Consider the following 15,863-nt stretch of genomic DNA (forward strand, 5'->3'; position numbering starts at 1 on the left):
CTATTTAGTGAGAATATTGATAATTCTGACAATCTATAGGTCAGGTTCATTACTATCATGGTTCTCAATGGTGGTGATTGAATGTTGTGGAATTTCTGGAGCTTTTCTCCAGACATAGGTAAAAGGTTTATTTTGAGACATATATTGTACTTTTTACTCCTCTACATTTAGCTGACAGCTTTAATTACTTTTCAGGTCAAGATTTAAAATGAAAAACAAGATACATTTGAAATTATTACCCATTTTTATAAATTAAACCACTTAAAAATGTATTAGGTAGTTAAAATGAGCGGTCATTTCACAGTGTGGTATTAGTACTTTTTACTGAAGTAAATGATCTGAATACTTCTTCCACCACTGTCATTTTTACTTCTTTACTTTTTTATTTATTTATTTATTTTTTTAATTTAATTTATTTTTTTGATTATTTTTTTTTGTAATTGTAATTTTTTTTTTAAAAATTAATTATTTTTTCCTGCGCTTCTGCGCATGCGCGGCCCCGGTGCACTTCTGCGCATGCGCGGTCTTCCTGCGCATGCGCGGTTTTCCTGCGCTACTGCGCATGCGTGGCTTTCGCACATGCGCAGAAGCGCACCGGGGCCGCGCATGCGCAGAAGCTCACCGGGGGCGCAGAGGCGCAGAAAGGCCGCGCATGCGCAGAAGTGCAGAAAAGCCGCGCATGCGCAGAAGCGCAGAAAAATAAATTAAATTAAATTAAAAAATAAGTTAAAAAAAAGTAAAGATGTAAAAAAGACAGTAGTGGAAGAAGTGTTCAGATCCTTTACTTCAGTAAAAGTACTAATACCACACTGTGAAATGACTTTAATTTATAAAAATGGGTAATAATTTTAAATGTATGTTTTTCATTTTAAATCTTACTTAAATTTTACTTTAAGTCCAGTAAATGTACTTAGTTACTTTCCACCATTGCAACCTGCCTCTTCTAACTTATACATATCAGTTAGGGGTGGTATAGACCAATGGCAGCATGCCCCGACACACGTGTACTGCGAGGGCCCGTTCAGTACTGCTTGCAGTCCTAGTTCTTTTTGAGTTTATCACTTCCAAGTTTCACAATAAATAGTTATTTGATACATTGTTATAAAACATTGATTTGAGCAGCTTTAATGTGTCTATTAGAATATGTTTTTTCATTTTCCATTGTTCTTCCATGATAGAAATTTGGTTAGAGTTCAAATGTCTAGTAGTGTCTTTTGGTCTCTCGTTTGTGCTGTGATACTATTTTAGTGTTTGGTGCCACCCAGTGTTACAAAGGAGAGTTACAAATAGAAAGACAAGCCCTCTGTGTAAATTTTATGACGTTTCATGAAATGCCATAGGAGGGAGACAAACAACTCATATGTAGTTTAGTTTTCCCACTCTTACACAAATACAACAGGTAGCATATATACTGCATGTCGAAATGAGATTTTCACATCTATTTGATGAGCATTCTTTACAACTATGGCCCGTGTGAAATTAGTGTTTTAAATATTAAACATAAATTGCTTTTTCTCCTGTGACTTTAATGTATTTTATTCTTCCAGGTACAGTCCTTCTGACACATTCCCATCACACTTGTTTCGGAGCTTTCAACTGTTACACTGTCCTCATCAGCTGACTAGCCGAGCTTTTACATTGCCATGGCAACTGAGTAAATTCAAACTTCTCTTAAATCTGATTGCACTTACTTTTCATCATCGAGTTACAAATTGAAGTTGACAGTTTAATCTCACCTCCACTTATCTTTCCAGCTTCACCTTCATCAGAACATTAGGTTTTACTCAGTTGTAAGAAAGCTCCAGAGCAACTAAGTTGCTTTGTCATGTGCTGTTTTCAAGTCAAGTTTGTTTTTATATAATTTCAAGGTGAAGAATTAAATGTCCAGGACAATTTTCCAGGTCTGTGAAGAGCATGGGTCTCAAACTTGTGGCCCCCACCTTGATATGAAAGTTTAATGTGAGTTTGTGTGTGGAAGGTCCCTTTAACTACTTTTTTTGGTAATTTTGTGTCTTTTTTTGGTAATTGTGTCTTTTTTAAATAATTGTCTTTTTTTTAAAATTAATTTTGTCTATTTTTTTTGTCATATTGTGTCTTTTCTTAATAAATTTGTGTCTTTTTTGGTAATTTGTGTCTTTTTTTGGTCATTTTGATACTGCCTCCAGCTGCCCCCAGGTAATTTGAGTTTGAGACCCCTGGTGTAGAACATGACATAAATTAACAGTGAGTCATGGGACACAATGACTTCACAACCTTCAACAATAAATAACCCACACACAAGGAAGAGGAGAGCTTTAATGAATGCATGAAAATCAAAACCTCATTGAGGATTTCATGTTATTGGGTTTACAGGGAGACATCCCACACAGGAATTTCATTTAATAGTTTAGAATTATGTCCACATGGATAAATCACAAAAATACAGTAATAACAGCTGACCTAGCAGTGTTAAAAGTATTCATCTGAACATGTAAGACCATAAAAGATTCAATAATTTCTCTCATCTTTGAAATATTTAGTCCTCTGTGACGGACGTCTTCCTCTGGGACAGCATCAGGTCCTTGACTTGTGGCGTCAGGGCCATGAGCTGTGTGCGGACACTCCTGGCCTCCTCGTCCTGCTCCTCTGCTTTGTCAGCCTCGCGCTCTGCCTCCTCCTGCTTCCTGCTTTGACTCTGGCTCACCAGCTGCTTCACCACCAGGCTCTGGTAGGAAGAAAGCAGCTGCTGCTGCTCCTGCAACAGCACATGGACGCACACAAACATTTCAGCAGTTTAACTCGGCAAACAAACGCTCTATTACACTGACACTGCAGCAGATGGAGAGCTGAACAGCTGCTGATTCTGAAAACTGGAGATAAACAATCCTAAGATAAAGCAGTGTGTTGGCAACATTTGCTGAAGCATTTAGACCACACTGAAGCAACATGTCTCTTATTACAGATACACATGCACACCTGTCTCTAAATAAGAAACTAAGTGCTACACACTCCTGGTTCATACCGTGTCTGAACTGGGCAGGTTTTACCTCTTTATGTTTGCTACAGGTGATCCAATAAAACCAACAACATGCTGATTGTGGCGGGCTGTCTAACTTTTCTGCCTATTTTTTTTTTCTTCCGAGTCTGTAAGGAATCAACTAGTACTAATTATATCATGATATCTTGTTAAGGAAGGCAGTTTTTTAGCAAGGCAAAAACTGACAAGGCCATTTCCAAAGTGGCTGACTGACCTCTGACCTCAAGATATCTGAATGGAAATGGCTTCCAGGGGTTTCTCAGAAGAACAGAACAGAAGTGCTGGCGACCAAATCGTAATACAGAAATATAGTTTTAGAAACCAAATTACAGTAAGGATTTTTCTATGGTGTCCCTCAGAGTCTTGGGATATTGATGTGAAATTCTGAAGGGGTTTCTGCCCATTTTTATTGACTCTATTACATTTTCAAGCTTCGGTTCAAGCTTTCAGATGATATACACCACTTCTGACATCTATTGTTGACCTGCTGTCTGTTGAACTGTGTGAGCTACACAAATCATGTGGCTATCAGAAACAAAAGCTCCTCATTATGTTTTCATTAAGTTCAACTTGAGTTGTCTCTCAGAATGCCGAATGTCGAATGCCGACATGGACTGTAGATTTTGCCTCCCCATCACTTACATTAAAACGTGTGTTAAAGGGAACATTTCATGGCCAGTATGAACAGGAGCAGATCTGGGCGTTAGGCGGCCCGGGGGTCACATCCAGCCCGTTGGCTGTCCCTGTCTGGCCCGTGTGAGGTTACCCCGAAATTAGAAATCAATACAACCACAGTGCATTTATTTTGAAAGCGACTTACGTATGTGCGTGCATGCATAAGCACCTGCACAGATTTATCTTGTTAAAAACACTTTGCTTTTTGCACAGGGTAAATAAATAGTTTGTTTACTGTATAACACACATGGTCTATATTGTTTTTGTGATTAAAATAAATAGTTTTTTACTGCTTTATTTGACGAACTCCACATTAACATATTCCTTTCATAACAAATATTCTTACCACTAACCGCTCTAAAACCATATAATTTACTGCATTTTATAAAGCGATGAAATTCACATCAAGCAGAATTTAGTTCAGAGTTTTGGTCTGGCCCTCCGCAACCTTTATAGTATCTCATGTGGCCCCTTGGGAAAATGAATTGCCCACCCCTGAACAGGAGGAATGATTACAGGAAGCAGAGGCTCTTGTCATGTGTAATACATATGGGCTTGTGAGAATTGTTTTGAGACAGATGAGAGAAATATGAACATCCTTTAACGTTTACACCCTGTAACTACAAGCTGGCCCCAGCAGCACACTTGTTGCTGCCCCTCCATGCGGGCGATTGTTAAGTAATAATAGAATGATCAGCAGACACAGCTCTCTGCCACACATCAGTGAGTCAGTAAGTGGGTGAATATCAGACATACTGTAGGTATTCGTCCAGTCAGGGTGCCGATGATCTGCGGCACGCATCGTCCAGGAGCGTGCAGCATGCAGTGGGTGCTGGCCTGAAACAGCAGCACGCTGATCAGGTGTAGGACCAGAGCTGGATCCTCCGTCTCCTTCAGCTGCTCAGTGAGAGCCTGACGGTGCAGGAACAGGGCCTGTCTGAATGAGACACACTCACATACATCAAATCTCCAAGTTTATTCTACAGAAAGCAATAGAAATGACCAAAATGAAAACTCAGCATTTCATTACCTCTCCCTTTTCTTGTCTCCCTTCTTCAGCATGAACCCACATACCTCTGCACAGGTCTCTATGTTGGTCAGAAAGTCTTCAATAGTCTGTGAAGAAGTTCACACCACTGTATTTCAGTTTTATCCTTGAAGCTAAAGTGAGCAGCTGATGATGTAACTGACAGGAAACATACTCACTTTGCCGTTGAGGCAGTTGTGCAGCTTCATGAGCGGTCCTTTGGTCTCCTCTGACAGTTTTCCCAAAATTTTCGCTCTGACCTGAGGCAACACGGAGACATTCATGATCAAGTCCAAACTCTAACAAGTCCCGCAGTGCATTTCACACAGTCCTAATTAACTCCAACTTGATTTAAATGTAATCTCAGCTCTTTGCCTCTCCAGCTCAAGAGTCATTTAATGCTACTGAGAGGAAACACAGAAAACAGAGCAGGAACTTGTTCTCACCTCGGTGGTGATGGTGCTGGTATTCTCCACAGACATCATCATGTCAGCAGCCAGGAAGTTGACCAGGATGTTGGTGACGTCTGTGCACAGGGTCTTCAGGATGTGCTTGGAAATGTGGACCTGTGTCTCATCTGCATGAGTGAAGAGTTTCCATTAAGTAAACTAAGGTATTAGATAAAAAGCCATCAAGTCATCATCACTGCAATATCATTCAAAATATCATGTGTCTTGCCGATGTTAGCTTATAATTATAATATAATAATCTGGCTGCTTCTAAAGGAGTTTATATCACTGCGCCCAGACAACAGGAGAACAACTAGGACGACCAGTAGAGGTCACTGTGCAGTACAGCGCAGATGCACTGAATTTGGCAGATCAGCTTTTTCTGTAAGAGCCACTAATTATTGGAACTCAGTACCAAATGAGATCAGAGACATCAGCACATTCGTTGGTTTTAAATCTAAAATAAATTCATGGCTTAAATCCACTCAATCATGCACCCACCAACTATAAACTCAAACATTAGTTGACTATTTTGCAATCTCTTAAGTGTTGTATTTTAACATTGTTTTGTGTTGTGTCTTAATACTGTGACTTTACTCTTGCTGTTGTTCTGTGTTGTATTGTTTTAAGAGTGTGAAACTTTGTTGTTACTGTTTGAAAGGCTTGTTTGTTTGAGTCAGATTTATGTTATTTGTTCCTGCCCAGGGACTACAGATTAAAATTAGCTCGTAGCTAATTCTGGTACGGCTGAGAGCCATGCACTGTCCCTGTTAAATAAACGAATAAATGAAAATGAAATGAATGAACTTTCTCCTTTCATGAAAAAATTCATTGGTCAGTAAAATGTCTGGAAAGCACGTTACATATGGTTATTTTCAAAGTTAGGGCCCATATAATTTTAGTGTATGGCATGAAAGATTCCAAATACACCAGTCGATGCAACATTGCATTAATAATTTCTTAACACAGTTAAAGAACGCTTGCCATTCCTACCAAATGAACAACACAAACCTTTTACTGCCGGGATGTTAAATTAGACTGCATTAGTTTAAGCTAGGTGGACCTGTTGTAATGAACTGGACACTTTTTGGACAAACTACTTGGGCCAGTCACGATAATACATTTTTTAGGACGATATATTTTTTGCCAGAAACTATCACGATAAATGCTAGTATTGTTGCATCGATGTTGTTTTAGTTTTATAATGATATTAGAGCATAATAAGTACATCTTTTTCCACAGCAAAGTTTTTAAATCCCGAGAATATTAAACATTGGAATAGAAATGTAGAATATTAAAATTAAAATATCCTAGATAAATAAAACATAAAAAAATAAATAAATAAAATACAACCAAAATAAATAAAATAGACTTTCAGGCTCTGTTAACTGAGATAATCATTATGTATTATATTATTTTATTATTTAAGTAATATATAAACAGCTGGAATGGCTGCTTGGGAATATAGTTTTTTCAGCAATTCGTGCTGCCTGTCGAACATTTGCAGCTTTACTTTAAACACAACACAAAAAAGCACAAAAAGTTTTAACTTAACCCTTTATTATTTTCTCTTAGGTTATTAAGTTTACTGATATACTGTATGTTTTATGTGGTAATTATGTTTGATGTTTGTTTGTGTCTAGTTTAGTTTTAATGTTATTTAATGTGTTAAAGTTCTTATTTATTATTGTTGTTTTATTTATTTATTTAGGTTGGTTTTGTGATTTTGTTGTTGTTGTTTTTCTTTTTTTTTTACTGTCTTTGTCCATTGGTGAGTTATGTTGTGTTTTGTTTAAATTAATAAAAAAATAATAATAAAAAAAAAAAGCACAAAAAGTCACACATGTAAACAACACTATATTGAGTCCAGAAAAATCGTGTCCATTTTTATATATTGAATGATAAGTCATATAGTTATAGTAATTATCGTGACAGGCCTAAAACTACTACGCTACGGAAAATACTCCAGAAATACTTTTTGAGTATGATATCTGTGTGTTCAGGTTTTGACTGGGGGCTTTAAGAATAAGTACCAATCATATGTTCCAAATGATTGCCACTATGGTGGTGAGAGCAGGATTTACCAGAGAAGAACTTGGTGCCTTTTTCAAAGAGTCGGATGTTGTTGTACAGGGTGCTGATCTCCTCCTGGAGATCCTTCATGCTCTTCTTCTTGTTGGCTCCTGATGGAGAGCTGGTGGAGGACATGAACACTGTCCGCAGCACCTCCTGATAGGCTTTAGTAAGAGGCCTGCAGAGATATTAACAGTGAGAAAACTCACTTCTCAAGTGTTCTCAAGCAGATGAAACTAACTTCAGACAGAAACCTGTGTTTTACCTTACTAAATGCTCTGCCAGCTCGGAGAGGATTTCTTCAGGGCAGTCACTCACTCTCTTCTCTAAAACAGCTACGATCTCCTCCTGGGCCATAAAGGGGGCTGGAGTCTGTTTACTGCAATCTTGGCAAAGGTAAAACACAAGCTAATTAGTCTCACAGGGATACTACAGTTACCTTTGTCTTCCATGAAAAAAAACCTTAACAACCCAGGGGAGAGATTTCTAGCCAACCAGCCATTACGCTCTTGTTACAGTAAAATGCCTCACTGAACAGGCTTAATGTGCATATAGAGACATTATGTCCCTGTGAAGATAAAATAGCTCTGTGGCCGTGACTTTACTTTGCTGTGAAGGTCCAGTTTCTTCATCACTGTCCTCGTCTTTCCTCCCTTTCTTCTTGGTTTTACGAATCCGGATCTCTCGGGCATTGCCTCCTCCACCTGCTTTCACACTGCCACTGCCCTCTGGGAGACAAACAGTTCACAGATCACATATAATAAAAGAACAAATAGCCTTTACTCAAATCAAATAACACAAATATGTATCTTCTGCTGGGTTGGGTTGAACTGCCGCCGACTACAAGGCTCTGAAATGTCAAAATTATTGTGCTTCTCACATCATCCAGGCTGAATCTGTGTATGGTTCGTTCTGTGGTTATTCTCTTTCGAAACCAAATCGGGAATACAAACAAACTGCATCGTTTTTTCTGTTTTTAAACCAGAACAGAAAAACAAAACAGAAAAACGACGTTTGTTTGTTTTGTTTGGGTGATATTTGGATTTGTACATTTATCGGAAACCTTAGGAAATTCACTGCGGTCAAGTGAGCCGTCATATGTTCTCTGTAGTGAAACCAGCCGCCCCTATATATTGTAGTGCGCACGTATTGTGATATTTATGGTAAATTCTTTGAAAACTTGGGTCAAAGTTATGAGACCAAACTGCTAAATGTCTTTTTTTATATCTATACAACGTTATATATAACTTTATTGACACGTTGCCGTGGATACGCATTGTTCTGCTTCTCTCCTGATGACGGCTCGCCTTGTTAGTGACCTGTCAATCAAAGGTAGCCACGCCCCAAATCATACAATTCTTTATCTTCTATTTTCTTCTAATTGTTTGAACTATTAACATCAAATTGAAAAAAATATTTTTTGCTAGTGATTGAGACTATTGTGTTGTCAAAAAAAAATTCTGAGGTAATCAATCAAGTGAGAAGTTTTCTCATTTTGCATTGAAATGAATGGACAGAATTTTTTTGCAGCCAGATTTAGCACCCCCTGCTGGAATTTTCTGTAGAATGCAGCTTAAGGCAATTCCTGCTCAGACCCGGAGGTTGCCGTCTCGTCCTGGCTGTGCGTCTCCTCTACCACTGTCAGGTGGCAGCAGCACTGTGCATGCACAAATTGTTGCACTTTAGGGGGAAGTGCATGTCTATGTCTATATATGAAAGTAAATGGTAAATGAACCTGCAGTTATATAGCGCTTTTCTAGTTGCTTTGCGACCACTCAAAGCGATTTACACTACAGACTGCGCTCATTCACCCGTTCACACACACATTCATACTGGTGGCCGAGGCTACCCTAAACGGTGCCGTCTGCCACCATTGGGAATTCATTCACACATCGATGAACGCAGCATCGGGAGCAATTTGGGGCTCAGTATCTTGCTCAAGGATACTTCGAACCACCAACCATCTGATTGTAGGGCAGCCCGCTCTACCAACTGAGCCACAGGCGCCCACAGTAAAAGCAAACTAAACATTAACAAACTAGAAGGGCACGTGAGAGGACGCAGACCTTCACCAATGCCATGCCCTATCTTACGTAGTCAATCACAGTAGAAACTTATTTGTGTAGCCACTCTGTGATTTCGAAACGGCCAGTAGTTTTTTTGGGATCTCATGTCTACCTCTCCATGTCCGTTTGCCGGGCACTTCTGCAGACATAACCCAACTCAGCTCCACTTGTTATACATGCCTATTGGTTGCAAAGGATTTCACATCATTTTTAGATGCAGAGGGAGCAAAGTGGGATATTTTGAAGGAAAAACAATTCATCCGGAAAGTATTCACAGCGCTTCACTTTTTCCACACTGCATTACAGCCTTATTCCAAAATGTATTCAATAAATTATTTTCCTCAAAATTCTACACACAATACCCCATAATGACAAAGTGAAATTTTTTTTTTTGCAAATGTATTAAAAATAAAGAACACAAATATAACATGTACATACGTATTCACAGCATTTGCTCAAAACTTTGTTGAAGCTCCTTTGGACAAAATGTGGAAAAAGTGAGGCGCTGGGAATACTTTCTGGATGCACTTTATATTAATGAGGTCTGGACCTCAGTGGCCATGAGGCCATGGAGGCAAGTGAAAAATAAACATTAATGTTGAACTCTATGTGTGTTTAGTCTTAACGAACCTGTTGTCTTCTTCCTGCGCTCTGTTTCTCTCTTTTCCTTTTTAGATGTTGCTGAACTCTCCGTCAGCACAGACGCTTGCTTCAGATCATCTTCAGTTATCAGAAATACTGGATTGTTCTTGACTTCCTGAGAGGCACATAAGAAAGAAACACACAGACGCAGACACACACCGTTCTTTCAAAGTGTTTTCAAAGTTTGAAAGTTTTCTATGTAGATGTGTGACAAAGGAGGCTGTACCTTCTGAGCTTTTTGCTGCATGGCTTCATCAAATAAAGAGAGGCAGTTGCTGATGAACTTCTCACTGACAACAACTGTGTCTCCCAGCACTCTGGCAGAGGACAGGACATTAGTGTTTCTCATAGCCTGGTTGATCAACATCCCGATGTCTTCCATCGACAGGCAGCTGGGCAAAATTGGCTAAAACAGTCAAAGTGAGAGCAAGAATGACTAACACAAGTGACTAATATTTTTTACCAGAAATAATGAGGCATGTAAAACCTGATAATGTAATAAATTCCCGATAATGTAATAACCCCGATAATGTAATAAAAATCTGCACTTGTGTCCATTGAAAATGTAATAAAACCTGATAATGTAATAACTTCCCGATAATGTAATAAAGTGCATTTCCCAATAATGTAATACACTTTTTACCAATAATGTAATAAAGTATAACATTAATGGAAGGTTTTTGATAAAATCAAAGATGCCGGAAAATCCAATATGGCCGAAAACCCCCATTGAGGATGCATTGAGCTTGGATTGGCCCAAGGGTTCCAGTGATACATCCTTTGTGAAAAACGGATGAACGGGTCAAAAGTTAATAAACAATCACCTTTGACCTGTTGGTGGCGCTAGAGCTCTTGAGCTAGTGTTGCCTACACAGTATCACCACTTGAACCCAAGTAATGGGTGGTCTGCTGTTAAATTGTTACAATATTGGGGAATTATTACATTATCAAGACTTGCGAAATGAAGGCTTACCTGATAATGTAATAACCTCCCATTAATGTTATACTTTATTAAATTATTGGTAAAAAGTGTATTAAATTATTGGGAAATGCACTTTATTACATTATCGGGAAGTTATTACATTATCAGGTTTTATTACATTTTCAGTGGACTCAAGTGCAGATTTTTATTACATTATCAGGGTTATTACATTATCAGGGTTATTACATTATCGGGGAATTGATTACATTATCAGGTTCTACAAGGAAAGTAAAGACAGATCTGTGTGAGCACCTGGATATCAGCCCATGTTTCAGAGTTGACAGCTTCCTCCACAGAGGCCTCCACCTGGTCCACCAGAGCCCGACCCACACAGGCTGCTCTGAGGAACAGCAGCTTGTTTGACTTGAAGCGCTTCTTAATGTAGCTGGTGGGGTCAGGGATCCCCAGTCTGACCAACGCATCAAACTCTACAGGAAGAAGACGTGTCGTCAGTGTCATTTAGATTACAATGCATACACATCCCACTGTTACCCTAACCCCACAATCACAAATACAGAATCAAACATTAAATCCACGCTCCACTGTGAATGGAGCATCATAGCAGCTCTCTGTGAGACTATCTGTCTAAGACTCAGAAGCTTTCATGAAGAGGCTACCTCCAGTCCTACTCACAACCTGTACCACACACTACAGGCTGCTGCAGGCCATCTGCTCCAATCTCATCAGGCACGCCTACAGAGCAGTTTGCACTTTTATGCTACCTATACATCAGAAGACTTTGAAAAGATTTGGAAAAGACTCCCGGAAAACTATCGGCTCACACCTGCTCACATCTAAAGACAAGTGTTTTTAGTCCCAGCCTAGTCTCACACTGAGATTTTACAAAGACTGAATCTTGTCTGGTTTATTTTCATGACTTATATTCAAGGCATATTTCCTGGTAGGAAGAAATAAAGAAAGAGGAAGAAGATCATCCAGGAAAACTAGAAGGACTAGCGGCAGAACTGCTGCCCGGAACCTTATTGTGATAATTATTTAAAAACCCGTACCTAGATATCCATTCTGCTGGAGGAAAGAGTCAACCCAAGCATTCTGTGTTTTGGCATAAATATCAGGGATGTACACAGCTTTATCCTGCCGACCTCCAACCACACTCCCCTTTAGCCGTCCAGTATTCACCAACTCCTCCAGGACAGCTGGCAACAACAAAACTCATTACAGCATCAAACAATATAACCAGTCAGATGACTATCAAATGTCTCTCCTTACAGTACAGAAGATGTTCCTGAAATCCAAATGCTCCAATCATGCTGCTGACTGGTGTTGGCCTGCAGAGTGAAATCAAACAAGAGAGCATGAAGTGTAAACACATAAAAATATGTTTTAATGAAGAAGAACATTGGGCCTCATGAAAGAAAATGTTATAATTCTTACCCTAAAGCGCTCATATTTTTGTCAACTTTGGTCATCTGAGTGTTTCAACAAATTAACTTATTTCAGCCTGATAAAGACAGCCTGTGCGAGAGTAACTGCATGTTTGTGAGATGGAGTGATTAGCAGAATTTATAGCCGAAATCACTTTATAAGGCTGCCTGTTCAGCTCTCTTCATTAACAAATTTCATTCACAAAAATTCTACCAAGAAGTAACACCATTATTTTCATACTGCTGAGCTTCAACAAAACAGAATAAGTTCAGCAGTATTCATATTAGGAGACCTGAATCAATCAATCAAAAATATTAATGAAGCTGTCAACACAGTTTTATCAGAGCAGCACTGTACTGTGACAGATTTACAGAGGAAACAGTGAGACATGAAGTGAGGAGGTGTTCAAGGAAACGTGGCAGTTATTGAGATGGATGAGAGATTATGGACAACAGGCAAATATTAGAGAATATTATAGCGCTCAGGGGACACTGTCAGGTACAACAGATGTCACCAGTCTAAAGATCGACAAGTACCCTCTGCTGGAGAGGGAGAATTCCCTGTAAACCGAAATGCAAAATTTGCTGTGCTGAAATATAAAAATAAAAGAAAATCATAAAAAATATAAAAAAAGAAAAAAGAAGTGGTTAAACCTCTTGGTAAATTGGCAGCCATGATGATGAGAATTTTGATGATCAGAATGTTTGTTTCAGTTATATCAATATAAGATATTAATAATATTCAGCAGATTTGGTCAATATGATTGTTAACTCAAACAACTATTATACTCTTCTGTAAAGAAATTAAATGTACACGAACATGGTGACAAATACAACAGGTCTACCACCCATAAATTATGTTCATACAAAAGAGAAAATTCTTACTATGAGAAAATCGGTGACTGTGGAAAGTTGTCTTAAAACTGAAATTTGTGTGCATGATTGGTTCTCTCATGAGGCCAAATGTGTGAAATAGATTAGGAAAGTGTACCTTGTGATGGCACTGAAAAGCCCACGTATCCTGGCTTTGTGACGAGCAACAAAAGCTGGAGTAAATATGACCCCCCTGTTGTACTGGTCCATTTCTCCTTGGATAAGGTTCCCAAGACGCTTTGACAGCTCCTAAAATAGATAAGAAAACATACATTTATCATACATATATTTAAATATTGATATTTATTTATTTTTAACAGCAAACAATAAAATCTAAAAAGTTGAGGTCACTGAAAACTGCAAAGAGGAATCAATCACTGGAATACAGACATGGCATATTGCATTGTGAGAGTTCTTCTTTGATAAACACATACAGGTAAAGATGGCTACATCGTGACTCACCTCAGATAAGAAATCTCCTGGAAGGTCATAGTTTTTACAGAGTTCAGCGATACTGATCAAACCAGCTTCCTGCAGTTTGTCATTCATCTCCTCAGCCAAACGGTCCAGGTAGTTGCTACAGACAACACCACAGAATCAACATGCTTATTCAGCATATCTTTTTCATTGTGCCTTTTTAATCCAGATCAGTGTTTTCATTTCAGTTTAGATTTAACCAGTTAGATCCCAAGAAGGATTAAGTGTTTGATCAAGTACGTTCTATAAAGGAGACCTCTTTGATTGACCCTGTCCAAGAAACAAACCAAATGTCTATTCATAATTGGGCTAATTATGTGCCATATCAGTGTCATCATATAGAATGTATTTGGGAACCCTGGACTTTGCCTAATGAACAGAGAGATAGACAGACTGATCGGGCTGCAGTCATTTAATACTCACTCATCAATAAGTTGTCCCAGTACAAGTTGAACTCCTTTATCAGATTTGGCAATGTCACTTGCTCTGTTTTCAACATGGACCCAATCCACATTGAGAATCTGAAAGGAACAAGAGCAGGAAGTTGTTGTTGTTGTTTTTTTAAAAGACTGAAGATAACATGAATTCTGTGTCTCAGCTTTCTATTAGCATATGGTACAGGGCACAGCAGTCAGGGCTCAAAGGAATATTTCAACTTGCTAACACACACCTGCTGGAGGTCCACAATGTTGATTCGCCCTGTGAATAGAATGACAGGATGTATTTACTGTTATCATGTCTAATTCTCAATATGCTACAGCTGACAATAATTTATTACCAGATGTGACAACAGTGAGTACAGGAAACGTGATCCAATGGATTGTATACGAGTGTTATACATACTTACGTCATGTGACAGTCCTTTTATCAAGCTTGTTTAGCTGACCATGATGTTAACATAGATTTTGAGCATTTGTATATTGTTTACAGGGTTTCAACCCTCACCATCAAACATTTCTATTTAGTTGGGCCATCATGAACTTTGAATTTACTTTACTGAGTGTACAAATAAAACTTAAATCACGGGCTGTTGAACTGACCTCCATGAACGTAGAGCTCATCTCGGATCTCCCTGCTTATTTGTGCTGGAGTGATGTACTCCTTTCCATCAAGTGTGTGCACCACATCCAGCTTCTTATCTTGCACCAGTTTTGCAATAATTTCAATGCAATTCCTCTCCGATAGCCTGCAGAAGGGTTTGAAGTTAAAGTGTAATGTAAATTGACGTTTTCCTACTAATAAACAGACATTTGTTGATGTTTTTTTATTGCCAACTATAGCTGTTAACAGAATGGAGACAGTTCACATCTAACGTTAGCTTAGCAGCGTTACTTCTAAAGCAAAGTTTAATGCTAGCTAACTTTAGCATTGCTGCTAACAGCTGGTTTCATGTGCGCTTACCTTTGCACTGTGTCAGCAAATTGTGCTCTCTGAAAATCAGCAGCAAGCCGTCGGATTTCTTCCCAGTCAGCCGCCATTATTAAAAATGAAATGTGTTTGCAAAATCAGTCAGCTGTCACTTCTTTCCTTTACCATCCACTGTGAATAAGCAAGTGTAAGGCTAGCTGGCTAACGACACAGCACTCTGACCATAGCCACACGTCAACATACAGTGACGTATAACCGAGAGCCACAAGGACCAAATCTACTACGCCCACCTTTCGCGCTCAGTTTACCCAGTCTATTGAGTTTACCACAGCGGTCTCAAACTCAAATTACCTGGGGGGCGCTGGAGGCAGTATAAAAATGACAAAAAAAGACACAAAATTACAAAAAAAAGACACAAAATGACATAGAAAACGAAATTACTCTAACAAGGCACAAAATTACCAAAAAATACACAAAATTACCAAAAAAGACACAAAATGACAGAAAAAAAAAACTAAATTACTTAAAAAATAAACAAAATGACCAAAAAAAAGACACAAAATTATTTTTAAAAAGACACAAAATTACCCCCAAAAGACACAGAATTACTAAAAAAGACACAAAATAATTTTAAAAAGACACAAAATTACTAAAAAAAAATGACACAAAATTACCAAAAAAAGACAGAATTACCAAAAAAGACACAAAATTATTTTAAAAAGACACAAAATTATTCAAATAAGACACAAAATTATTATTACCCCCCCCCCCCCCCCCCCAAAAAAAAAGAAAGTAATTAAAGGGACCTTCCACACACAACATGGTTGAGT

The 15,863-nt window shown here is 38.5% G+C and overlaps 1 protein-coding gene across 1 annotated transcript; it reads right to left on the minus strand.

Annotated features, from left to right (window-relative positions):
* Positions 1 to 2,277: 2,277 nt before the first annotated feature.
* On the minus strand, positions 2,278 to 15,294 carry ufl1 (UFM1-specific ligase 1). The gene is made up of 19 exons (XM_059357187.1): positions 15,067 to 15,294; positions 14,706 to 14,851; positions 14,336 to 14,364; positions 14,089 to 14,186; positions 13,651 to 13,765; positions 13,307 to 13,437; positions 12,161 to 12,219; positions 11,941 to 12,087; positions 11,183 to 11,358; positions 10,175 to 10,354; positions 9,937 to 10,063; positions 7,846 to 7,968; positions 7,506 to 7,626; positions 7,252 to 7,418; positions 5,165 to 5,295; positions 4,898 to 4,978; positions 4,722 to 4,807; positions 4,448 to 4,628; positions 2,278 to 2,734 (listed from the first exon to the last, which is right to left on the minus strand). The coding sequence occupies exons 1-19, from the start codon at positions 15,141 to 15,143 to the stop codon at positions 2,516 to 2,518; spliced, it is 2,394 nt and encodes a 797-aa protein (XP_059213170.1). The 5' UTR covers positions 15,144 to 15,294; the 3' UTR covers positions 2,278 to 2,515.
* Between the last annotated feature and the right edge of the window lie 569 nt (positions 15,295 to 15,863).

This window comes from Centropristis striata, chromosome 18 (assembly GCF_030273125.1).
Source record: "Centropristis striata isolate RG_2023a ecotype Rhode Island chromosome 18, C.striata_1.0, whole genome shotgun sequence".
Classification (NCBI taxonomy): Eukaryota; Metazoa; Chordata; class Actinopteri; order Perciformes; family Serranidae; genus Centropristis; species Centropristis striata.

Bases quoted from the DNA above. Each gene is read 5' to 3' on its own strand.
- ufl1 (XM_059357187.1), bottom strand. From the start codon at position 15,143: ATGGCGGCTGACTGGGAAGAAATCCGACGGCTTGCTGCTGATTTTCAG. The intron at 12,220-13,306 runs GTACACTTTCCT...TTCACTCTGCAG, and splicing joins CTTTTCAGTGCCATCACAAG to GCCAACACCAGTCAGCAGCA. The intron at 4,979-5,164 runs GTGAGAACAAGT...GTGTTGCCTCAG, and splicing joins CCAGCACCATCACCACCGAG to GTCAGAGCGAAAATTTTGGG.